Here is a 23,588-nt window from a genome sequence, read left to right as displayed (position 1 = left end):
AAATTAGATATATATATAATATATATATATATATATATATATATATATATATATATTGATCTATAATTTGAAACTTATTTAAAACAAACCTTTTTAACTAATTTTCTTAATAAATTCCATTAAAAATAAAATTTATCCCTTCACTTTTCCAGTTTAGACCGAACAGATATCACCCCGGAGAAGAAAACCTCGGCGAAGCCCTAATATTCTCATCAATTTCGTACAAGTATATACGTACACCTACATACTGACATATATATATATATATATATAGAAACACATATATGTTTGGGCATATAATATATATATATATATATATAAAAGGAACTGTATATCAGCTAATTTATCGGTGTCTCTCTGCTTTTTGATTGATGTGCTTTGGTGGCTCTTTTCTTCTTTCTTTTACTTCTTTCCAGCAAAATTTCTTCAATACGCAGCCCATGAATTGAAGTGAAATCTGCATCTTCTTTTCTGAATTCAGATCGAAACGTATACGACGTCGTCTCTGTGGACTGTGCCCTAAGCTTAAAGCTAGGGTTTCTCCGTTAAAAAAAAAAGACGCTGAAAATACACTAGCAACACCCACAAGTGAAGAAGGGAAGTGCATGATCTTTAGTTGTTTTGTTGTGTTGTGTTGTTTCTTCCTTTTCCAGTTTCTGTTCTTTGAGTGGCTTTGTCGGCTTGTGTAACCGATCATCCCCATCTACTGGCTCCTGAAATCCTGGTTTTGACCGACTCTCGATCTCTTGAAGAATCTTTCTTTGATTCCGGCGGATTAGCAGTGGTAGATGCGGCGGCGATGGAAGGCGGTTACGACCAGCACGGCGGCGGAGGGAGATACTTCCACAACCTTTTCCGACCAGAGATTCATCAGTTTCAGACTCAGCCTCCAAATCAGCATCAGCAACCGGATTCGGACGATTCGAGGGACTCGGGCTCCAACAAGGACAACCACCACCCGGGTCAACCCGATTCCGACCCGGCAACATCCAGCTCAGCACCGGCAAAGCGGCCACGTGGTCGGCCTTCGGGGTCGAAGAACAAGCCCAAGCCTCCGATCATAGTCACGCGAGACAGCCCTAACGCCCTTAGATCTCACGTTCTTGAAGTCTCTCCCGGCGCCGACATCGTCGAGAGCCTTTCTACCTACGCTCGACGGAGAGGGAGAGGAGTTTCCGTACTCAGCGGCAACGGAACCGTTGCTGACGTCGCTCTCCGTCAGCCCTCGGTGGAGGCCGGAGGAGTTGTGAGCTTACATGGACGGTTCGAGATTCTTTCGCTGACGGGGACGGTTCTGCCACCACCTGCACCGCCGGGAGCCGGTGGTTTGTCGATATTTCTCGCCGGAGAGCGAGGACAGGTGGTCGGAGGGAGCGTGGTGGCGCCCCTGGTAGCATCGGGTCCGGTGATATTAATGGCGGCTTCTTTCTCCAACGCTGTCTTCGAGAGGCTTCCGAACGAGGAGGAGGCGGAGGGGGGAGGCGGAGGTGGAGGAGGAGGAGGTATGCATCACGCGCCGCCGCAGTCAACACCTCCGCCGACGGTTTTGACAACCGGAGGAGGAGGAGGAGGTAATGCGTTTTCCGACGGCCCTCATTTCCTCGGATGGGGAGCCGGAAACGCTTCACGACCACCTTTTTAATTTTTCAATTTCAATTTAATATCGTCTTTCGAATTTTATAAATATAGTTTCTTCCTTTAAAAAAAAAAATCGTTTCGGCATCTTTCCATGGATCGTTAGTTATTTGATCAACTAATTTAATTTTATATTATATTGATTCCGATTGAAATCCATGTTCGAATTCGGTGTTCATCAACATTGACGTGGTAGATGTTAGAGAGAAGAGGTTTGCCAACTGTGGTGACCTTAGGAATTCCTCAAGGTTACATTGATGTCGCCTGTGTTTTGTGCTATTGGTCTATTCAAATATTCTAAATTTGTGAAGAAATGGATCATATATTGCCAATTTTACAACAAAGGTTGAGGTTGTCAAAATATTCTTCTTGATCTGTGTTTTTTTTCCCACAAGCCGTGAAACCCTTTATATAAATGTACCCTGCGTACTCTGATTTATACATATTCATATTTTTTTTGGAATAATCATGAGATTTACTATACCCATAGTTAAATTTTTAATCACGCAATTAATTGCAATCGAACTACATATTCATATTTCATTGTCTGTAAACTGTATCATTTATTTGATTTTATATGGCATACATGTAGAATTAGACATACATCATTATATAATATGCATATGATGATGATGATCATGATCATGATCATGATGAAATATATCTATCTAGATAACACTATATTTTTTTTTCATTTTCATCTAAGAACCTCCAAAGGGTAATTGGAAACTAAACACTAAAATACTCAACTCTTATGTATAGCCAATGTAATGTATCCAAGAGAATTTGCAAGTGAAGAGCAAGAACTATTAACACTAATACTAGCAAATCTAAACACTATGATAAAATCGGATTTATTCAGTTGGTATATGTTTATATATATATATGCATGTATATATTGTTGGAGTGTAAAAAAAGACATGAGATATGGGAATGAATATGTTCAACCGACAAGTTCACATGGATTTTTTAGGGCTTGCCACTTGTAAAGAGGAAGACATTGCACTTGGAAACTTTATGTTCATTCAAACTTGTAGCTTTTGCAAATGCCCATATAGAGTTCATGTGCCTCTTACATGCAATTGAGCTACATACATACATGCATACATACATGCATACATGCATACGTACGTACGTACGTACATACATGTATGTGAATGTGATGATTTTGCCATTGTGAGCGATCTACGGAAGGAAATCAAGAGGTTCTTTGCCACCATATACCTTCTCGTTATCATTTTTTTTTATTAGCTTTATTTCGATACACGCATATATATATATATAGCACCTATAAAAGAGACCATGATCAAATTTGTTACTTTGACCTTCCACTTGACAGTATAAATGTACCTCTCTTGTATTCTTTTGCAAAATACCCCTCCCCCTATAATTTTCTTACCAAGAAAAATATTTCCGAAAATAAAAATTCGAAAAAGAAAAGGAAAAAAACACAATCCTAGCAGATTTGAATTATGAAAGCAGCACGATCACATACAAAGCCCATCATCTCGACGGCCCAATGAAATTTAATAATGCACACTTCCGGTCCAATTGTTCCTCTTACCAAACCAATTACAGATTAAAACCACCAAAATATATTAAGAAAAAAAATCAACAAAATTGAAATCTGAATCAATCGGGTGAGTGAACTGGAATAGTTTCCCATTTTATACCCACAAGGCTAATTATAATTAATTAATTCACCAAAGCATCCATTCTCCTAATTCTCAACTTCTCTCCAACAAGGAGATCGGAATCATAACGTTTCCTACAACTAAATAGTTCACCAGACAACTACAAAGTCCACGAGGCTCAAATCTCTAGACACATTTTAGTTCCGACACAAACTAATTCCTAGTAGGACAGAACAGGATCAGAAGATCAAGCTTCACCTGAGGACACAAGGAACAAGGCTCAACAGGTCAGTGAACGGTCACTGCTCGAACGGGACTCGTATGAACAGCCTCCCGTGAAGGCTCACCACCGCAGATGTGTGAAGCGGGTCGATTCTCGCCGGTAAGTTCACAATCTGGCGTAAAACAACGACAAGGATGAAAAACTCGGGCTCGACTTTGATAATCACCTAGTTAGCCCGAGGCGTTCTGATTCTCGGGGACGGAAAAAAAGTTTTTACCTTTTTGAATGGTGTGATGCCCCATGGATTCTCGAGCTGCTCCGGTTGACCCGTTATAACTAGCCGTCCTGCAGGATCTGATTGAACGCGGACCTGTAAAAATAGAAGGAGAATTCATGCAAAAAGAATGTGACCCGAGACAACAATGGCCATGAGAAGTTGTATGCATGAGATTAGAACCAGTTTCAGTGTTACTTGAAAGAGATTTTTAGTATATAAAACGAAGAACGAGTTCTTGAATGCTCTATGCAAACTCGGAGGAATCAGTCCACACTGAACATTCTCCATATAATAGGAGGCTTTATAAGAAGGTCGAAATGATATGCCATGGAAAAATGAAGGATGTGCTCACCTCCTCCCGAAGAAGACCAGGAACCAGGGCATATATCTCAAAGCAATCTTTCTGCAGATTTAAGATTTAAATATAATAACACTGGTCAGATCTTAGAGAGGAACCCAAAGACCAGGTTACAGCGTTAATGCTTTAGCTTTCTAACTTATCTCGGGTCTCTCCATGTTTTTAGACCTAAGGGGCATGCTGGATTAACAAGGAAAAAGGCAGAAAGCACTTACGGTTTCTCTGACATTTATCTTCACCCAGTCAGCAGGCGGTCCGACATCAATAACTTCAGCTACTAATCTATCAAATAAAAACCAAATTATTGGTCTCTTACATCAATTCGAATAGAGTCAAGAAAAGAATCTCCTGAAGAAGAATAGCAACTGAAGGTCAAATTAGTAATAGTTCAGCCTAGAACTAGAAGGACAGTTCCCACATTCCAACACATAAGAAATAATAAACAGTTTCTTCAACTGATCGAAGACATTGTGTGTCTTGCAAAAATTCAGAAAAATTCAGAAATAGTGTTTCAGTAAAGACACATCTATGCAAAGGAGAGGATTAGCTTTCTTAACTGTTTGTCTCCTTCATGTGAGACAACAAGGTCCATGCTAGTTGGTGTTTTGTGTTTCTGCACACCTGGAAAAAAAATTTTAAACAAGATAGATAGAGCAAGACCATTCACAGTTAAATCCTTGGAAAAAAAAGATGTCGTGACTTTGAAACATTTACCAATACTTTTGAGATTCTTCTGCTTCGGGGTTGAGTTTAAGCCCTTGTCCTGAAAACAAATACAAAAAAAAAAGCATAGTTATCTTAGATCACGTTCAAAAAAAAAAACCTTGGCAATAGGCTCACTAACCTCCCCGGATCCGAGAAGGCGTTGAGCATGCCAACCCTGCATAGCACGAGTTGCAGAATCTCTTCGGGCCCTGCCTGATCCTGAACCTTGATGGCTGATCACCTACATTAAAACCCATGTATTAATGGGAGGAGACCGAGAGAGAAAAATGAAAAAAAAGGAAACTTAAGTTTTGTGGCTCAAGTAGAAAGGAATATCATTCTGGAAATTAGACAGTAATTAACAGATAAAAAGGACTATTCTGTGCTCAAGTAGAAAGATATATCATTCTGGTTCTAAGCTTGTGGCTCAAAGTGTATGCGGGTTTTACTCATCCAGGCTGCAGAGAGTTAATTACCAGGTACTATATATGTCAAAAATTCCTACCCCATGAAATATATAGAACAAAAAGCTGTGGAAACGCCATTCCACCTAGTTTAAATTTATAAATTTATCTACATTTTAGATGTCCCCCACCCACTATAAAACCCCACCAGGAAACAGATTAAGGTTAAAAAGGAAGAAAATTCCTCTCTCGTTTAGAAATTAGCAACAGCAAGTAACAAAAATGCGAGTTCTCTTTCAATCTTACAACAGGAAGAAACAGATGTCTTCATTTTTTCCACTGTGAAGCAGATCTGATTCTTCATCACAAAATACCACAACATCTATGCATAGATTCAATCCAAATGTGTGCATCTAACCAAACGCATAAAAACAGAACAAAATCAGGCTCAGTCTTACCTCCTTTTCAACACCAGAAGATGGACCGAAAACTGAACCAGGAAGGTTAAGTTGACCATGTTGCCTTAAAAACTTTTCATACTCCAAGAGTGCCTGCATGTGAAGTATAGAGAAGAATAAGTAAGAAATGCAAATCATGTAAGAACTATATCCATGTGGGAAGCAGAGATTAAAGAAAAAAAGGCCAGGAACATCCAGGAGGTCATAAAAACTTAGTCCAAAATAAACTTTCAGAAGAACATAGAACTAAACCATCTATTCTCAAGACATAGTAAAAAAGTGAGCACCAAGAAAATTGTCTAAACAGAACAAGTACAACTCCCAGGGAGGAGATATATGATACTTATGAAAGGTAAATGCCACCTTCTCATAGAAAATGCGGAAAGTCCAAGAAACTGTCGTGCATGTCCTGAATAAAGATAGTTGAACAAAAATTACAGAAATTTATATTATGTAGAAACTGGAAAAGGGGTAAAGTCAAAGGGCTACATCAATCATACTTCGGAGGATGGAAGGATTCTCCAACTTGCCGCCATAGCTTAGACGAGGTGACCTACATAAACATGAATATTTAAAACCATAAGACATCAGGATTCACCAGAATATGAACACGTCAGAGTCCAAACTTCTAAACAAAGCATAAGCCAGTAAATGAAACCACTGGCCAAAAACCAGAGCCAACATAGATTCAATATACCTGTTCAATAGATGCATAACTGCACAAGGAATTTATTTCCTGAAAAGTCATTCTCTCGGTTCTAGCTACGCTTCTTGTTCATTAACTAATGGAATTTATATTTAGAACTTATAGTACGTATGCTACGTGCTACCCAAAGCGTAAGATGGTGGCGATGTTATATGATGCATACCAAATGAAAATAAGATTTCATTGCGAGATAGGTGAAAGAAAGACTAAGATTTTACTAAATATAAAATCTTTCAAAGTAGGAAAACTGGTTAAATACCACGTCATAGCCACCTAATTTGATGACTGCTCGCCATAACCTACATTACATAGTAAAACATGCAGAAGTCAGACAAGGATTATCGATAAACAGCAACTCACGTAGAGCAACGGTGTCCAGCAGCAACTCACTTGAGACAATTTAAGGGCTGTCCATAAAATTTAGGGGCTTTAAATTCTAGGAAATGCTCCCTGTGGAAGCTCTCCACGTCCTTTATAAATGCCTCTTGTTCCTCTGGTGTCCCTGCTTCATCGGCCTCCCTGACCTGCAAAAAGAAAACAATAAAACATGTAACGACTAACGAGACAAAGCCACAGATCAATACAAATAATCTTAACCTCTAAGCCATTTTCCCTTTTATAGAAAGACAATTGCTTTCAACCTTAAAAACATAGATGCAAATGGGTGTTTTGAATCGAATTTAATCGTACAAACTGTCTCGTTACCTCAGATCCGGTCAACAACCAAGTCTTCCATTTCTTCGTACTTTCACCACCAGCATCAGGGGTCGAATGTTCTACCTCAGGAGGCGTTAGTTCCTCAGGCTTTGCCTCCTCAGGCTCATGATCATCACCAATACTTTTCTTTTCTGATAGATCAGCATTCTTACCATCAACACTGGCTTGACCACCAACCTTTTCATCGGCACCAGTTTCATTATCAACTATGGCGTCAGCAAAATGAACATCACTCCCCAAAGTAAGAGTATTGTCTTCGGGAACAGGGGAGTGAGGGTTTTCACTAGGGTTTTGATCTTTTTCTGGTCCCGCAGGTTCCTGTTTTGGATCTTTTGTCTCAATAGGACCAGCATCCACACCTGAAGCAACATCTTGCTCTTGCATTTCTGTGTCCGCCATAAAAAATTCCCTTCTGTAACAAGACCATACAATGTAATCAAGACGAAAAAAACCTTTATAACACAGCAAACATGCAAATCGACAGGACAAATTTACGATTCCCACAAACGCAAAAGGCAAGAACTTCGATCTCGATGTTTCCCACGGGAGGGAAGCGAAAACATCTCTACCTAGGAGAAAACGTGATTACAACAATCGAACCCAGGAAATATCTTGAGTTTCCTTGCCTCGCTTTCTCGCTCTGATTCACTACCCTCAAATCAACCAAAACCTCCGACAGGAAACGAGGACAACAATGGACAAAAGAGGACAAAAACTTCGAGAAACGAGGGAGTGAGGAAGAGAAGAAAAAAGGCTTGCCTGTTCCGCAGAGACGACGACGCCGGAACTCCGGTGATGAGCTAGGGTTTGCAGCCGGAGAGATTGAAGAATGTGGGAGAGAGAGATAGAGAAAGAGAGAGAGATAGAGAGAGAGGGGGGGGGATTCTTCTTCAATGGCGAGCGAAGAGATGGATGGGGTTCGCAACGGTGAGGAAGAGCCACACCCCCACCTTAATATAAAAATACCTTAGAAGTAATGGGACTGTAATCTTTTAAAAAAGGGAAATTTGTGGGGGATTAAAGGAAAAATAATAAAAAGATAAGTTTCGAAATTAACCAATTCTATTCAATCATTATCTTGTGTTTTTTTCTTTCTTAAATTTGATGTAATCTTTCTCCGAATATTTTCGAAATTAATCTTGTTTTCCATCAAATTTTAATAAGGAACTGAAAATTTTTTTTTGTAAAATTTGAGAAAATAAATTGCAAGATTTTCTAATTTTTAAAATTAGATTTTAACATATAAAAATAAAATAAATGAAGCATAATAGTTGAGGGATAATTTGCAGTGAATTTTTTTTCCTAATTAGATCAAATTTAAAAAGGTAAAATTTGATTTTTAGAGTTCTTGTGTTAAAGAAACAAATTAGAAAAACAGTGATATATTAATAATATAATATAATCTTTCGTTGCATCATATTTTTTTTAAATGTATTATTTTGTTAATTTAAAACATTAATCTGAAAAAAAATAGAAAAGTAAATAGCTATAAAATATTCAATAAGTATGAATTAGAATTAATAAGATAAAAACAAAAAAATCTTTTATTCAATAAAATAGGAAAAACTGTAAATTAAAAGCCATCAAAGAGTTTATAGTCTTTGTAGTCTTGTATTCAACACTTATGGAAAATATCTTATTTTTTTGGTTTTTATGGTAACGTATCACCGATTTCTACGAAATTTGGGCAAATTTCCACAACCCGTTTATTTTATGTATTGGTTTACTCTTGATGGGCCTTATTTGGGCCAAATTTCCACAACCCGTTTATGTATTGGGCCTTCAGAGTAAACGTGGGCCTTCGTAAAAAGACGACTGAGATTTTTAATTTATTTTTAATTTGAAGAAAATATCGAGACGTTAGGGTTTCGAGTTCGACGTTCCCGTTTGTCTCCTCGATTCCTCTAATTCTCAGTCTCGTCGTCTTCACTGGTGTGTTCTCTTTCTAAGCTTAAGCTATTGTCAATGTACTGTTTCATTTATCTGCGAATTTTTTTCCTGGTTGATTGATTGATTAATTTTGAGTTCGATAGATTGTGGTCGCGGATTACCATTTTTGTGACTGTTCTGCAAAGTTTGTAGATTTCCTGGGAATTGCTCGAATTCTTGTTGATTTTGTGTAATTTACTGATTGTTCGTCTTGGTTTGTAGGTTATCGGTTAAACCGTAGATGGAAGAAGAGAAATCTAAGTCCAGGAAGGATAATTTCGATGTAGAGAAGGATGATTTGAAGAAGAGTCACCGAGATCAGGATCGAGGTAAGGACCGGAAGAAGGATAAAGATTCGGAGAGGCGTCGGGAGAGGGACAGGAGACGCTCTGGGAGAGAGAAGAGTAGTGATTGCGAAGATGGGTACGATAGAGAGGAGGATGAAGAGAGGGATAAGCGTAGGGAGAAGGAGAAGGAGAAGGAGCGGAGACGTCGGGAAAGAGAGAGGGACAAGAGACGGTCCGAGAGAGAGAAGAGTATTGATTCTGGAGATGATGATAGAGAGGATGATGAGAGGGAAAAACGTAGAGAGAGGGAAAAGGAGCGGAGCCATCGGGAACAAGAGAAAGATAGTGGCAAAGATAGGAAAAGAGATAGAGATAGAGAGAGGGAGGAGAAAAGGAAGAGAGCGAAGGGGAAAGAAAGAGAACGGGAGGACAGAGAGAAGAGGGATTCTGATCGGGAGGAGAGGGAGGTGGAGAGAGATAGAGAAAGAGAAAGGCGGGAAGGTGAGAGGGAAGATAGGGAGAAGGATAGGAGAGAACGTGAGAAAGAAAGGGATAGGAGGAGTCGGGACAAGGTGAGGACACAAGAGTGTGATAGTGAAGAGAGTGATGAAGATGTCCGGCATCGTGACAGGAAACGCAGAAGAAGAGATGGGGAAGAACGGAAGGAAAGAGAGCACGAAAAGAGTGTTGGTAGATCAAGCAGGCATAGAGACGACAGTGAAGATAGTCTTAAGAGGAAGATTATTGAGGATGAGTCTGAAAAGAAAGAAAAGAAAACCAGGGAAGAAGAATTGGAGGATGAGCAGAGGAAATTGGATGAGGAGATGGAAAAACGGAGGAGAAGAGTTCAAGAGTGGCAAGAGCTGAAGAGGAAAAAGGAGGAAGCTGAGGGAGAAAAACATGGTGATGGGAATGATAATGAGCCCCAGGCTGGTAAGGCGTGGACTCTGGAAGGAGAATCTGATGATGAAGAACCCTCTACAGTTGACAAATCTGAAACAGAAATGGATGTTGATGGAGAAGCTAAACCTGGAAATGATGAAGATGCCATGTTGGTGGACTCTGAGAAGGGGATAGCTGCTGCTGCTGCCTCTCAGGAAGGAGATGATGGTGTGGATGCCGAAGCGGAAATTGATCCTTTAGATGCTTTTATGAATTCTATGGTACTCCCGGAGGTCGAGAAGCTTAGCAATGATGCCCCTCCCCCAATCATTGAAGACGATAATGTGGACACTAAGAAAAATGGCAAGCAAAACGGTGAACAACTGAAGAAAGGCTCTGATAAGGCTCTTGGTAGGATAATTCAAGGGGAAGACTCTGATTCTGATTATGAAGAGCCTGAGAATGAAGATGATCCGTATGTAGATGAAGACGATGAGGATTTCATGAAGAGAGTAAAGAAGACAAAGGCAGAGAAACTGTCCCTTGTTGACCATTCAAAGATTGACTACGAACCTTTCCGGAAGAACTTTTATATTGAAGTGAAAGAGCTCTCAAGGATGACCCAAGAAGAGGTGACCGCTTGCAGGAAGGAATTGGAGTTAAAGGTACATGGGAAGGATGTACCACGGCCTGTGAAATTCTGGTACCAGACTGGATTAACCAGTAAAGTTCTGGATACCATAAAGAAGCTTAATTATGAAAAGCCTATGCCTATTCAGACACAGGCACTTCCGGTTATAATGAGTGGTCGAGACTGCATCGGAATTGCGAAAACTGGGTCGGGAAAAACTCTCGCTTTTGTATTACCAATGCTGAGGCATATCAAGGATCAGCCTCCTGTGGTTGCTGGGGATGGGCCGATTGGGCTAGTAATGGCACCCACCAGAGAGCTTGTTCAACAGATTCACAGTGATATCAGGAAGTTCACCAAGGTATTGGGTATCAGATGTGTGCCTGTGTATGGAGGATCCGGAGTTGCCCAGCAAATCAGTGAGCTGAAACGAGGGACCGAGATTGTTGTGTGCACTCCCGGTCGGATGATTGATATTCTTTGCACGAGCAGCGGGAAAATCACCAATCTGAGGAGGGTCACCTACTTGGTCATGGATGAAGCTGATCGCATGTTTGACATGGGTTTTGAGCCCCAAATATCTCGGATTATTCAAAACATTCAACCGGACCGTCAAACTGTGCTGTTTTCTGCCACCTTTCCACGTCAAGTCGAAATTCTGGCTCGGAAAGTGTTGAACAAACCCGTAGAGATACAGGTTGGTGGAAGGAGTGTTGTGAACAAGGACATAGCCCAGTTAGTCGAAGTGAGACCTGAAAACGAAAGGTTCTGGAGACTTCTAGAACTTCTTGGGGAATGGTACGAGAAGGGGAAAATTTTGATTTTTGTCCACTCGCAGGAAAAATGTGATGCCTTGTTTAGGGATTTACTTAAACATGGTTATCCTTGTCTCTCTCTCCACGGGGCTAAGGATCAGACCGATCGAGAATCCACGATATCTGATTTTAAGAGCAATGTCTGCAATCTGTTGATTGCAACAAGTGTTGCAGCTAGAGGTCTAGATGTGAAGGAGCTCGAGTTGGTGGTAAATTTCGATGTTCCAAACCACTACGAAGATTATGTCCACCGTGTGGGCAGGACAGGCAGGGCAGGACGAAAAGGCTGTGCTGTCACATTTATCTCAGAGGAAGATGCAAGATATGCTCCGGATCTCGTCAAGGCACTGGAACTGTCCGAGCAGCCTGTTCCTGATGATCTGAAGGCCCTTGCCGATAACTTCATGGCGAAAGTGAAACAGGGTATTGAACAAGCTCATGGAACTGGTTATGGTGGTAGCGGATTTAAATTCAATGAAGAGGAGGAAGAAGTTAGGAAAGCAGCGAAGAAAGCACAAGCAAAGGAGTATGGTTTTGAGGAAGATAAGTCCGATTCAGAAGATGATAATGATGTTGTACGAAAGGCAGGCGGCGATTTCTCGCAACAGGCTACTCTTGCTCAGATAGCTGCCCTCGCTGCTGCCGCTAAAGCTACCGCTCCCATGACTGCTCCTGTGCCCGCCGGTCAGTTGCTGCCGAATGGTGGCGGGCTTGCTGCTATGCCAAATGTCCTTCCAGTTCCTGGCGTGGCTATTCCCGGGGCTGCCGTTCACAGCGATGGGGCAGCCCGTGCTGCAGCCATAGCTGCTGCCATTAACCTGCAACATAACCTGGCTAAAATCCAAGCCGATGCAATGCCTGAACACTACGAGGCAGAATTGGAAATCAACGATTTCCCGCAAAATGCTCGGTGGAAGGTTACCCATAAAGACACTCTGGGTCCAATTTCGGAGTGGACAGGAGCCGCCATTACCACCAGGGGGCAATATTTCCCACCAGGACGTGCCCTAGGACCAGGGGAACGCAAGCTCTACTTGTACATCGAAGGGCCTACCGAAAAATCCGTCAAGACAGCCAAAACAGAACTCAAACGTGTTCTTGAAGACATTACAAATCAGGCCTTGTCACTTCCCGGTGGAGCACAACCCGGCAGATACTCTGTCTTATAAGTGTAAGTTCCACTCTGTAATCTGATTTAATGTCTTTCATTCATATAATTTATCCGTTGATTGGTTTTAGTTCTTTTGTGCCATTTGCAACGTTTCATGCCCGAGCGTGCTACATTTTTCTCCTTTTTTGTGTGTGTGAATTCGGTGCCGAACACTTCCCCTCTTTTGCTTCACTCGAAATCTTAGACCTTAGGTAGCAATGTTTATGAAAACTCTTGAACTGAATATGCTGTTGTGATACCCAAGGTCTTCCCTTTTTTGATTTTTCTTCCGTTTTTTGTTGTTGTTGTTCTGTTTACCCCGCGGTCCCGAGGGAATCGTGCAATATCCACTCTATTCTCCGTGCATTACCCGTCGTGGCTGAACTGTCGAAAAAAGTCGGGTAAAAAATCTTTTTAAGTTCAATGCTTAAATGCTTTTGCCTTGCTCTGTTCCTAGAGTTACATTAACATCTCATAGACGATGATGCCATGTTTTACTTTCCGAGTTTTCATCCTCTTGTTTACATCTTTTTTCGGTATTGTGCTCATGCAGGCTCCTGGCCGGGAAATCGATCTCCAACACATTCCATCCTCGAGGTTATCCTCTCGATGGCAGTCGGGACCCAAACCCGACGTTTTTTTCTTCTTCTCCGGCCGAGAATGCAGACCGCGGGGAAGAAGAAAAGAGCGGAAATCTGGTATTTATTTTCTCTGCCGTTAAACACCATAGCTCCGAGGTGTGGCTTTACAATTTTTTATCCGATTCTTGTCGGAATTGGTGAAGAAATCGGCGGCCTAAAGGGGTTTAGGGATGAGTTAGGGAACAAGACTGACTATCTTCGCAGTTCCATGAGAAACCTCATTGCACTCTTCTTATTACTTGAATTCACACTACAGTTTTAGTTATGCGTAATCTGTTTTTTTTTTTTTTGTCGAAGTTCATACTTTCTTTGGTAATTAATTTTTTTTTCGTTTCTTTATGAAAATGTGTATCTGTACTTCTCAAAATTCAGAACTTGTTTTTATTCCCCTTTGAAATTTATTTTCCCACTATCGCAACTAATTTGTATTATAGCACATCGAAAACGACCATTTTACAAATTAATATGTTACACGAGTTGTTTAAAATATTGATAAATAGAATCAGGTGTCTTTGAATGGAAAAAAAAAAAGAAACTCAAACAATTTTTAGTAGTATGGATAGATACAGAGAATGAGAAAAATGAATTTATGTCTAATAAAAACGAGTTATAATTGGACACTACATTAAATTTCATTAATAATATTCTATCATGACCATAGCTATACGTCCTTTAAAAAAAATAGAACATTTATTTACTCAAAACTATAGAAAAAATCAAATTTCATTAAATTCCTTATTTACTTTCTCATATTATTGTTCTTGTCTCCTGCACTTTACTTACAACTATTTTAAAATTATTCTGCCATGTCCATATTCATGTGCTTTTTTATTACATGAGCAATTAATTGTTTCCATGTACTTTGAAATTAAAATTCATCAATTTTTCCTCGGAATAGATCAATAGTAAAATCGATTAAAAATAACAAGAAAGATAATTTATTTTAAAAACACATCTGATTTTTTAAAAATGGTTCAAACCCTTAAAGTAACAATAAATTATTGAATGATTTTAATTTTTTCCTGGTTGGTAATGATATTTAAATAATATGGAAGCGGTAATAAGGTATTGAATGCAGTGGACCGACCAATGTCCTTTTTGAAATGACGTCAACATCTCCATGTTTCTCTCGTGGTGATCTTCTCCTTGGCCTTTGCATCTTTACACCAACACTCTGTTTTGTCCTTTTTTTTTGCTGTATCATAAACAATTTTTTTTTTTGAAGCAATCGACCAAAACAGTTTATCCCAAAAATAATAATAATTTTTCACATTTAGTAATCTGAAAATTAAATTTTTATATTTTTTTACTGTTAAAAGGGTTGCTAAAGTGGGCAGACAATAAATATTCGCGTGCCAAATTCGACCATTGTTCTTAATGCAACCGTTAAACGTACGAATCATGAAAGCATGTGATCATTAAACTATGTTGTCGTTAATATTGTATTGAAATTGAATATTGTATAAAAAAATATTTTTTAAAGGGACATCCAATCTATTTAAGAAACGGAGAATATTATTTTATGATTTTTTTTTTATGTGAAAGAAGAACATCAAGAGGCTTCGTGTAGATTTTTGTCATGAATGATTGAAAACTCAAGTTTTGTCTTTGTGCGGACTTCTCTACTTTATATATATATATATATTGGTATTTTAATTGTAAAAACTAAATATTTTGAAGTCTTGGAAAGAAGACAAGGAGAAGGAAAAAAATATGATTTTTTTGTTAAATAAAATTTACCAAAAGCTTATATTAAATAAAAAATGTAATTAGTCCTTATAGTTATCGGCCTAAGTGCAAAAGCATGAGCCTTTTTCCCTTTTCTTGTTTTTTTTTCATCAATAGAAAAAAAAATGTAAACATTTTTGTATTCTGTTTTTTTAATTCACAGCACATGTTTTTAAAAAGAGAGGCCATGCAATGCAAGTGCAAATACGCCAATTTGTGTGAGGATCCCTCGTAGCCCTGATTTCAGAGAGAGAGAGAGAGAGAGGTTTCCGATCTTCTTCGCGGCGTCTACATTTGTACACTGAAATCTGCTCACGTAGCTGAAGCAAAGACGGGACAATCTCTCTTCGTGCAGGAATCGCCGTGTCCGAATCGATAGTTGTCCAGATTTTTCTTTTCCCTGAGAATCTGCGGGAAAAGAAGAATTTCGCTGTTATCTGGAGCTATTTTGAGGTCGGTTTCGCCTTCATTGCTCATTTTTTGCTGTTGATTCCTTGTATTTGACGGTTGCTGATGTGCTTGTTGTCCATGATCGGATTTGAATCTGTGTTGCTCATACTCGATTCAAATTTCATGTTTTGTGGATGTGGTCGCGAAGGTGTATTCTCCCTGTTTCATCTGCTCGATTTTAAGTGTTGCTGATTCTCACGTTTCGTTTCGTCCTTTTTTTTGTTGCTTGTTTTTTGTCTGTAGTGCACTAGAATCAAATTCAGATGGAATATTCTTTTGTCTTAGAGCTCGAGATCGCTCTCTGTTTTGATGAATCCATTGATCCTATTGTCTCAATGAGCGCAGATTCTGTTTCTGAGAAATTGTAGCGGAGATGAAGCTTTTGGATCTGTTCATAACCTCTTCCATCCCAGTTGATAAGTGCAGTGGGATTGTATATGGCTCTTGAGAGAGTCAATATTTTGGGACAAGATGCCAGAAAACACTTGAACAACGTTAGTTTCTCCGATGTTTCTGATTCAGTTTTGTGATTCAATCTCGGAAGATGTGTGAAGGGTTTTTTATTCTTTTGGGGTTTAGGTAGTCTTCTATGCGTTTAGTCCCTCACTTGTTGGAAGCAGTCTTGCTGAGTCCGTCACATATGAAACCCTAGCGAAAATGTAAGGCTGGAACTTGATTTCCATTAGATTTCCCCGGGAAATGATTTGACTGTGATTGAATTTCTCAAAAAACAATCTTTATGTGAGATTGCAGGTTGTTCATGCCTGTCAATATTCTGCTCACATTCATCATCGGCTCGTCTCTGGGTTGGATTGTTATTCTGATCACGAGGCCTCCATCTCATCTCCGTGGCCTTCACTCTTTCACCCTCTTGACATATTGAAGATATCGCCTATCAGATGCTTTGGTAGGATATCTGTTGCCAATTGTTCGTTCCAGATTATATAGTCTACGAATGGTCTGAACCCAACAGGGAACTTGAGGAATCTGCTTCTCATCATTATTCCGGCGATCTGTAAGGAAAAAGTAGTCCATTTGGGGATCCCGAGTCATGCGAGAAATATGGGCTGGGTTATGTCTCACTCTCAATGGCTGTATGTCCCTTTTCTACAATCTTTTTCCCTTCTTCTTCTTCTTCAAGCTCTTCTCCATGATTTCCATGCCATAGAATTCAAATGCTTGTAAGTTGTGACATTTCAGATCGGAGCCGTTTACATATGGACCTACGTTTACAATCTTATGCGGATGCTAGCAACCAGAGCCAAGGAAATCGAAATCAGAACCTCCTCTGTAGAATCCAGCTACGAGAGTTGTGCTGTGCCATTGATTCCTTCCAAGGATGGAGATGGAAACAAGGTATCAACAAAAAAGCTCTTTTTCTTTATTTTTGAGCATTTATGGTTTGAGACCCCATTGTTGACTCCTCTGGAGAATCCATGACAGGTCGGACGTGGGGCAGATTCAGGCAAAGATTGTGTTCAGTGGCAGAGAAAATCAATTGAAGGACTATATTTGCTCCGTCAACTATCGCAGCGGTATGCTTTCACACGGTTTCCTTAGTGTTTGGTAATGGTAGCATTTGTTGTTTTATGTCTCTATAACTCTTCACGTTCATCAGATTATTGCACTTGTGGTTGGCCTCATTCCTCCCATAAGGAAACTTCTAATCGACAGCACAGCTCCTCTCCATGTGATTGAGGACTCTGTCTCTCTCGTCGGGTAAAAAACCAAAATCTTAGTCTTGTAATCAACTGGTTCAAACAACATTGCAGCTTCCTCAAACAGAAAGTCATGAAAAACGAATCAAGGACATTACAGGAATAAAATCACCGTGATATTACGAAACTCGGGGAACAAATGCGAGCAAAAATCACAATGCAGAGTTCGGACAAAAAAACATAGAGATCCGCGTGATTTCCGAAAGAGAACGGAGCAAGAGAAATCTAAGAACCTGGAGACAAGGTCCTGCTCTGACGCTTATTATAGGAGGAAATCTTCTACGAGGTAAAAAAAATGACAACCGAAAGAAGAACATTCCAACATTTTTCGAATCTCGAAAGAGTTAAAATCTGAGGGTTTGTCTCTTAAGGTCCGAGGTGCTCGGGAATGGATAAATCGATCGTTCTTAGCGTTATAATCGCACGTTACATTATGCTGCCAATTATCGGTGTTGTGATCGTTAGAGGAGTCTACCATTTAGGGGCTGATTAGCTCCGACCCACTCTACCAGTTCGTCGCCTTGTCTGCTACGAATATATGCATAATAAGGCTGGTCATTTTCGTTAGAACTATTGTTACTTAGATTGACTAGACCATTTACTTCTGGGAGCAGAGTAGAATCTGAGACAATGAATATTATTATTATTATAATTATTATGAAAAGTAAAAAAAAATTATAAAAAGATTAAATATAGAGGCGACAGAAAGTGTGAGAGTTAAGTAAACCAAAAACTAGGGAGAGAGTTCAGAGAGAGGAGGAGGAGGAGGACATGGTGGAGAGAACGTCTGTCACCGACGCCATAACGCTCAGGGCCGCTTTCAGAACGTCTTGCGAGCATCCTGGTTTCACTATTGTCCTCACCTTCATTCACACCCCAAAACAAGCGTCAGAACTCTCACATATATAGTTATCCACTGAAAGCATACACATAGTACAAGAACAGAACTCACGGTCGGATACAAAGGAAAAATCAGAAGTCTTCGGGTGTCATATTTCGTACCCGAAGATCTTGGGTACCCGATTTTCGGACATTTATACTCCCCCATGTGAAAACGATTTAGAAAGAAGCATAGACTGAAAACTTTAAGACAGAGTGTGTCGTAACCTGTTCGAGGTACTCCTGAAGTTTCTTGATACGTCCCATGTAGTCCTGGTCTTCCACACAAAGGCTCACGGCCTTTGCGTCCGAGCCAGGACCATCGTACTGAAGCGGTCCCGGGTTTCTGTAGAGGTCTTCCATCAAGAATCTTTCAGCGTTTTGCCTCAATACCCTGTTGTAATATTGCCCCAAAAAAAAACATTTTAAGTTAAAAAAAAACAGGCCCCATCGATGATGATCTCGAGAACTTGTTGGTCGAGAACTTACTCGTATGCTTTTCCTTTGAGATCGACTGTACCCGGATGAATGGCAGGTCTACCTATTGATGCAGAACCGGCGTTCTGGGACCATCGCTTCACCGTCATCATCGCCTAAAAGTTTACACATATGAGAGAGGAAGGGACAGGAAAAAAAATATTTGTTCCGGGAAGGGAAAAAAACTATATCCGAGGACCAAAAAAACTCAAACCGTCATTGGAGCAGCGCCGCATTTCCACTTGTTTGCGGGACTCTTCAGGTTAGTAACAGTTGCCATGTAACCGTTCAAACCAGCTGCAAGGATATGATAACATATATGTCCAAGAATCTGCACATTTTTTTTTCGCTAATTAGTATATTATCCAGAATATTAAGCCGCGAAAATAAGTTAAGGATGAGGTAGAAATCACATACATAGGCATAATCGCAATCGAATTTCGACGGCAGAGCCCCACGAGCTTGGTAACCGAAAAAGTGACAGATAGCATTGAATTTCTTCCCTTTGTATGTGCCTTCTTTCTATCAAGTTTTTTAAGAAAAACAGGAGACAAGATTGGCTCCAGATTGCATAAAACTGAAATATTCGGACAAAAGTAAATCAGATTGTGATCGTACCAGACGCCTGTTCATTTCATTCTCCACGAGATATGCAAGAAGTTTCTCTGTCTCGATCTGAGGGAGTAAAAGTAAAAAAAAAAAAATTTAGGATTCTGACATTTTACGACATGGTTGTGGTGCCACAACAGTTTCTTAATCTTTTCTTTACCTGGGATAGCTGTGCAGAATCGTCGGACTCAGGGTGAAGCAGCAGCTGAAGGAACAAAGACGATAATCTGAAGTATTGTATTGATTATCCTGTGAGGAAAACAGATTATGCTCCATGTTAAAGGCATCAAACCTGTTTCTTAATGAATGGTGGGAGAAATTCAAACAAAGCGGATGACCAGGGTGAGAGCTGAGAAGAAATTTTATCAGCAGAAACACCCTTCCTTAGCAACTCGTGAATTTCCTGCATAACAATAACACGGCAACTACTTAAAACGACTTCTCGGTAGCGAGTAAACCAGAGAAACAGCTTCAAATCAAGATAGAAAGATGCCGTTGAGGACAAGCTCATTACCTTCAGTAAAGCATAGACTTCCGGAATACTCTCAATCAACCCTTCGGGGATCAGGATCACTCCATGGTACTTGTCTGGTGGGAAAATATATGGTGAAGCAATAAGAATTATAGCAAACAGCAATACACATCATAGTCAAAAGAACCATCTTTTAATTATAATACCATCTCCGGCTCTTGCTTGAACAGCATCACAGATCTGTGTTGTGATGTCGAAAAGTGTGAGCTTAGAGGCCGCAACCTCCTCGCCCAGTATCACCTGAGACAACAGCATCACATTCATTTTAGAATCTCAGAGGAAGAAGCAAAGGAAAGGAATTAATTGTTTATGTTTAAAAAACCCAACAGGAAATACCATGTTTGGATGAGACTGGAGGGTGCATTCAAGAGCAACATGGGAGTGCTTCCGGCCCATGAGACGGATGAAGTAATAATACTGGCCAAATAATAAATGAAAAGAAATATTTTTCAGAAGAAACATGATACAGAAACAATATAGAATCAACTTCACACTGCTCATTATACAATCAATTTCCACATCCTTGACCAAAATGTTTCTGATTATAGGATTATCGGAATAAAAAATTTCAAAATTCCAGTTACACAGATAGACACTTCCATAATTCTGGACACTCCATCGATCCCCAAAAAATCCTCACGTGTTCAGACAAAAATTTTAGCTTACCTTCTCTGCGGAGAGAGCATCAGTGCAGACATTGCTAATGAGCTGGGAATTCACCTATATGTAGTGGAATATCATTAGAAGCAGGAGTAAGATACACACACTGTTAATTTGTTGCAACTGATGAGTACAAAGTCATTTTTTTTAACCTCTCGTACAAAAAAAACAAAAGAAGTAAGACAGAAGTAAATGAAAGGATAAAATCCAGACTTACCTTGCATATGGTATCAAAGCCAACATTTGTCTCCACGAATTGATTCTTGAGATCCCCATTAATAGTAACAGGAACACCAACCACCTAAAATTTATTGGGCAGTTCTATTATTAACAGGTTCTTTTGTTATAAGATGCAATTGAGTGACTAAAAAGGTTCATGAATAGTTCAATATAAAACAAAGGTAAAAATAAACAATAACAGACAGCCAGTACCTTTGTTGGGCATTTTGTTTCGGCAAAAAATTCGGCAAGATGTGCAGCATCAGTGTTTGATGTTACACCTTCAAGAACAAATAGATATTCTTCATTTAGGAAATTAAAAAATAAACGTTTCCAGTCGGATTATGCAATTTACAACCATAAGCTACCTCCAATAATAACAAGGCCGTCCAATTTCAACTCTGTGCAAGAGGCCAGGGCAGCGTTAACTTGTTCAGTTGTTCTGATCTGATCTTTGGTTCTTCCAAGCAAATCATAGCCACCTTAGAAACCACAATTGGATACCAACATCAGTCAGAATGCAGCATGCATAAGTTTCTGAGAATCTAAGCAACGGCTTTATCAAACAAACTACCTTGGTTTTTGTAGGTTTGGAGGATATCATCTGTGATCTCCAGGGTGTTTTTAGCAAATAGACCTTCAGACCCACCTATTGACAGGTACAAAAGTTTCCAATTAAAACCAGTTGCACACAGCGTTAAACAAAAGAAATAAAAGGCTCAGACATTACACGTTTATATGCTTCCAGTACAAAATTCAATGAGTTCATAACACAAAAAGGGTCTTTCGTAGCACATAAGGTAGTGTCTAGCGTCTCTCAGATACAAAGAGAGCTAAAACTAGCCAAGGAAAAATAACAGCCCCTCGTAAACATGGGGAAAAGGTAACTTACCCACAAAGCCTAACAAAGCGCTTTTCGGGTTGTGGACCTTGAGAGCCTCGTAAAGACCCCAAATTACATTATGTCCACCAGGAGATTGCCTTCCACTAAACACAACTCCAACCCTACAGTACAAAGCAACTGACTGTCAGCCAAATCGCACTTCCAATTAATGGTAAAACAGAGAGGAAATGAAGAAAGAAAAACAGAGAAAACACTCTAATGCGCACCTAATAGCAGGATGCTCTGTAATGATCTGAGCATCGGGAACTTTGGAAGTTGCCCGGAGGAAGTGAGCCAAAGGCTGACTGTAGGTGTGCGGGAAGGCACGTGAGATGATGTGAGCATCAGCAGCCTCGGCCACGGTAGTTCCATCACCAAATTCCACCCGGACAGTGGTCCCCTAAAAGGGCATCAACCAGAAAAGATAAGGAAACAGTGAACAAAGATTGCAAGTGAGAGACGAACTATACACAAGTCATATACAACCAGATTAGATAGCTTAACCTACCACTCCTACATCAAATCTAAACTCTAAATATGAAATTGGATAAACCTAAAACTGTAAAGCAAACAACGAACCAAGGAGGAACAACACTTACACAAGATAGGTACACCTATACACAAAGACAAAATGGCAATCAACCAGAAAAGCCGCCGAAATCCTACTAATACACTGAAATCTAAAATCTAAATCAAACTGAACAAATTATGAACTGAAAAGTAAACGAATGAATCTAGTACACGCCCGAAATCCCAGATGCATCGCCGAAACAGATCTGAGCAACACCAACATTGCAGCTTCCTCAAACAGAAAGTCATGAAAAACGAATCAAGGACATTACAGGAATAAAATCACCGTGATATTACGAAACTCGGGGAACAAATGCGAGCAAAAATCACAATGCAGAGTTCGGACAAAAAAACATAGAGATCCGCGTGATTTCCGAAAGAGAACGGAGCAAGAGAAATCTAAGAACCTGGAGACAAGGAGGAAGCTCGGGCTGGTACTGAGATCGGAGCTGCTGAAGAGGGGAGAGTTCTCTGGGGATCCCGAAATCTGAATCCATGGCGATTTCTGTGTGTTAGGTTTTGAATGTTGTTGGGTTTGGTGGGGGGTGAGGGGGAGAAATGGCAGTGAGTAAGGAGGCTTTATATAGTGAGGGGGGAAATTTGGTGGACTCGGCGATACGACCAACCAAAGAGCCCATTTTTGGTCTACCTCTTCTTTTGGGGTCTTTTCTTTTCATCCCTGATATTCTATGTTATTACGATACTACCATCGTGTTTCTTTGTACTCCGATTACCGAAAGACCCCTCAGCCCACATTTTTTTAAGAAAATATGCTGTTTTTATAGATAATTATCAATAATTCTTTTTACAGATTGTTTTAGTGCACAACGAACAAAAATTGTCCAATAATTAAAAAAAAATTCTATCATATTATATTTATATATTTCAATCAATTTTAAAGATATTTTTAAATCCATGTTTGTTTATTTTTAAAACAAGAAATTTGGCGATTGAAATTAGTGGTTCTTAAAAACGATTTTGTAATATTTGAATTCATAGATTGGGGTTAGTAAAGTTTATTTTAAGAAAATGATTTAAATCTACAAATAAATCAATGTTGTACTGTTAAATCAATTAATAATATGAAGATTCGGCATAGTATTCTAAATGCAAAAAAAAAATAAAAAATAATTTCGTCTAATGGAGAGAGATTTCCGTGGGGAAAGGGAAGTCTAAAGGGTAAAAATGGAAAACAAAAAGTGGCAAGAACGAAATTTAACGTGGAGATATATATATGTCTTTGTAATTGCAGGACTGAGACAGACCGAATATACGGAGTCTTGTCTTACACTTCAACTCAGCCTCCCGTCCGAAATCCGCGCTTGTACGGATGTCTATACAATGCAATGTTATATACGCAGGTATGTACGTATTTATGTACGTATAGACTATCAAAATTAGTAATAAGTCG

At 39.6% G+C, this 23,588-nt stretch overlaps 5 protein-coding genes and 1 pseudogene across 6 annotated transcripts; 4 read left to right on the top strand and 2 right to left on the bottom strand.

The window, feature by feature from the left end:
• The first annotated feature begins 327 nt into the window (after positions 1-327).
• Positions 328-2,002, top strand: LOC104813734 (AT-hook motif nuclear-localized protein 27-like). Its single transcript, XM_010541459.1, has one exon. The coding sequence runs from the start codon at positions 800-802 to the stop codon at positions 1,640-1,642; it is 843 nt and encodes a 280-aa protein (XP_010539761.1). The 5' UTR covers positions 328-799; the 3' UTR covers positions 1,643-2,002.
• Positions 2,003-3,276: 1,274 nt separating this feature from the next.
• Positions 3,277-8,050, bottom strand: LOC104813732 (AT-rich interactive domain-containing protein 5-like). Its single transcript, XM_010541458.1, has 14 exons — positions 7,877-8,050; positions 7,106-7,529; positions 6,791-6,924; positions 6,660-6,699; positions 6,195-6,247; positions 6,058-6,103; positions 5,695-5,787; positions 4,972-5,073; positions 4,842-4,890; positions 4,685-4,748; positions 4,343-4,409; positions 4,122-4,172; positions 3,770-3,862; positions 3,277-3,664 (listed from the first exon to the last, which is right to left on the bottom strand). The coding sequence occupies exons 2-14, from the start codon at positions 7,514-7,516 to the stop codon at positions 3,569-3,571; spliced, it is 1,299 nt and encodes a 432-aa protein (XP_010539760.1). The 5' UTR covers positions 7,517-7,529; positions 7,877-8,050; the 3' UTR covers positions 3,277-3,568.
• A 920-nt stretch (positions 8,051-8,970) lies between these two features.
• LOC104813731 (DEAD-box ATP-dependent RNA helicase 42-like) lies at positions 8,971-13,839 on the top strand. 2 transcript variants are annotated; one of them, XM_010541457.1, is made up of 3 exons: positions 8,971-9,049; positions 9,269-12,832; positions 13,365-13,839. In XM_010541457.1, the coding sequence occupies exon 2, from the start codon at positions 9,288-9,290 to the stop codon at positions 12,828-12,830; it is 3,543 nt and encodes a 1,180-aa protein (XP_010539759.1). In that variant the 5' UTR covers positions 8,971-9,049; positions 9,269-9,287; the 3' UTR covers positions 12,831-12,832; positions 13,365-13,839. The 2 variants fall into 2 exon arrangements, 1 of the variants encoding a protein (XP_010539759.1); XR_771801.1 differs by lacking the exons at positions 8,971-9,049; positions 9,269-12,832 and adding an exon at positions 12,839-13,212.
• Positions 13,840-15,221: 1,382 nt separating this feature from the next.
• LOC104814023 lies at positions 15,222-16,513 on the top strand (annotated as a pseudogene).
• On the top strand, positions 16,493-17,372 carry LOC109116677 (protein PIN-LIKES 3-like). Its single transcript, XM_019202573.1, has 4 exons — positions 16,493-16,724; positions 16,831-16,986; positions 17,074-17,165; positions 17,249-17,372. Exons 1-4 carry the CDS (start codon positions 16,719-16,721, stop codon positions 17,283-17,285), a joined length of 291 nt encoding a protein of 96 aa, XP_019058118.1. The 5' UTR covers positions 16,493-16,718; the 3' UTR covers positions 17,286-17,372.
• Positions 17,373-17,964: 592 nt separating this feature from the next.
• On the bottom strand, positions 17,965-22,738 carry LOC104813730 (pyrophosphate--fructose 6-phosphate 1-phosphotransferase subunit alpha 2-like). Its single transcript, XM_010541456.1, has 19 exons — positions 22,585-22,738; positions 21,835-22,007; positions 21,617-21,729; positions 21,299-21,373; positions 21,093-21,206; positions 20,938-21,005; positions 20,723-20,806; positions 20,512-20,565; positions 20,182-20,262; positions 19,992-20,085; positions 19,828-19,901; positions 19,606-19,716; positions 19,474-19,518; positions 19,323-19,379; positions 19,122-19,226; positions 18,919-19,035; positions 18,717-18,820; positions 18,456-18,621; positions 17,965-18,211 (listed from the first exon to the last, which is right to left on the bottom strand). The coding sequence occupies exons 1-19, from the start codon at positions 22,672-22,674 to the stop codon at positions 18,095-18,097; spliced, it is 1,842 nt and encodes a 613-aa protein (XP_010539758.1). The 5' UTR covers positions 22,675-22,738; the 3' UTR covers positions 17,965-18,094.
• Positions 22,739-23,588: the final 850 nt, after the last annotated feature.

Source organism: Tarenaya hassleriana, unplaced genomic scaffold (assembly GCF_000463585.1).
Source record: "Tarenaya hassleriana unplaced genomic scaffold, ASM46358v1 Cleome20, whole genome shotgun sequence".
Classification (NCBI taxonomy): domain Eukaryota; kingdom Viridiplantae; phylum Streptophyta; class Magnoliopsida; order Brassicales; family Cleomaceae; genus Tarenaya; species Tarenaya hassleriana.
This window is presented reverse-complemented; position numbering and strand designations above follow the sequence as displayed.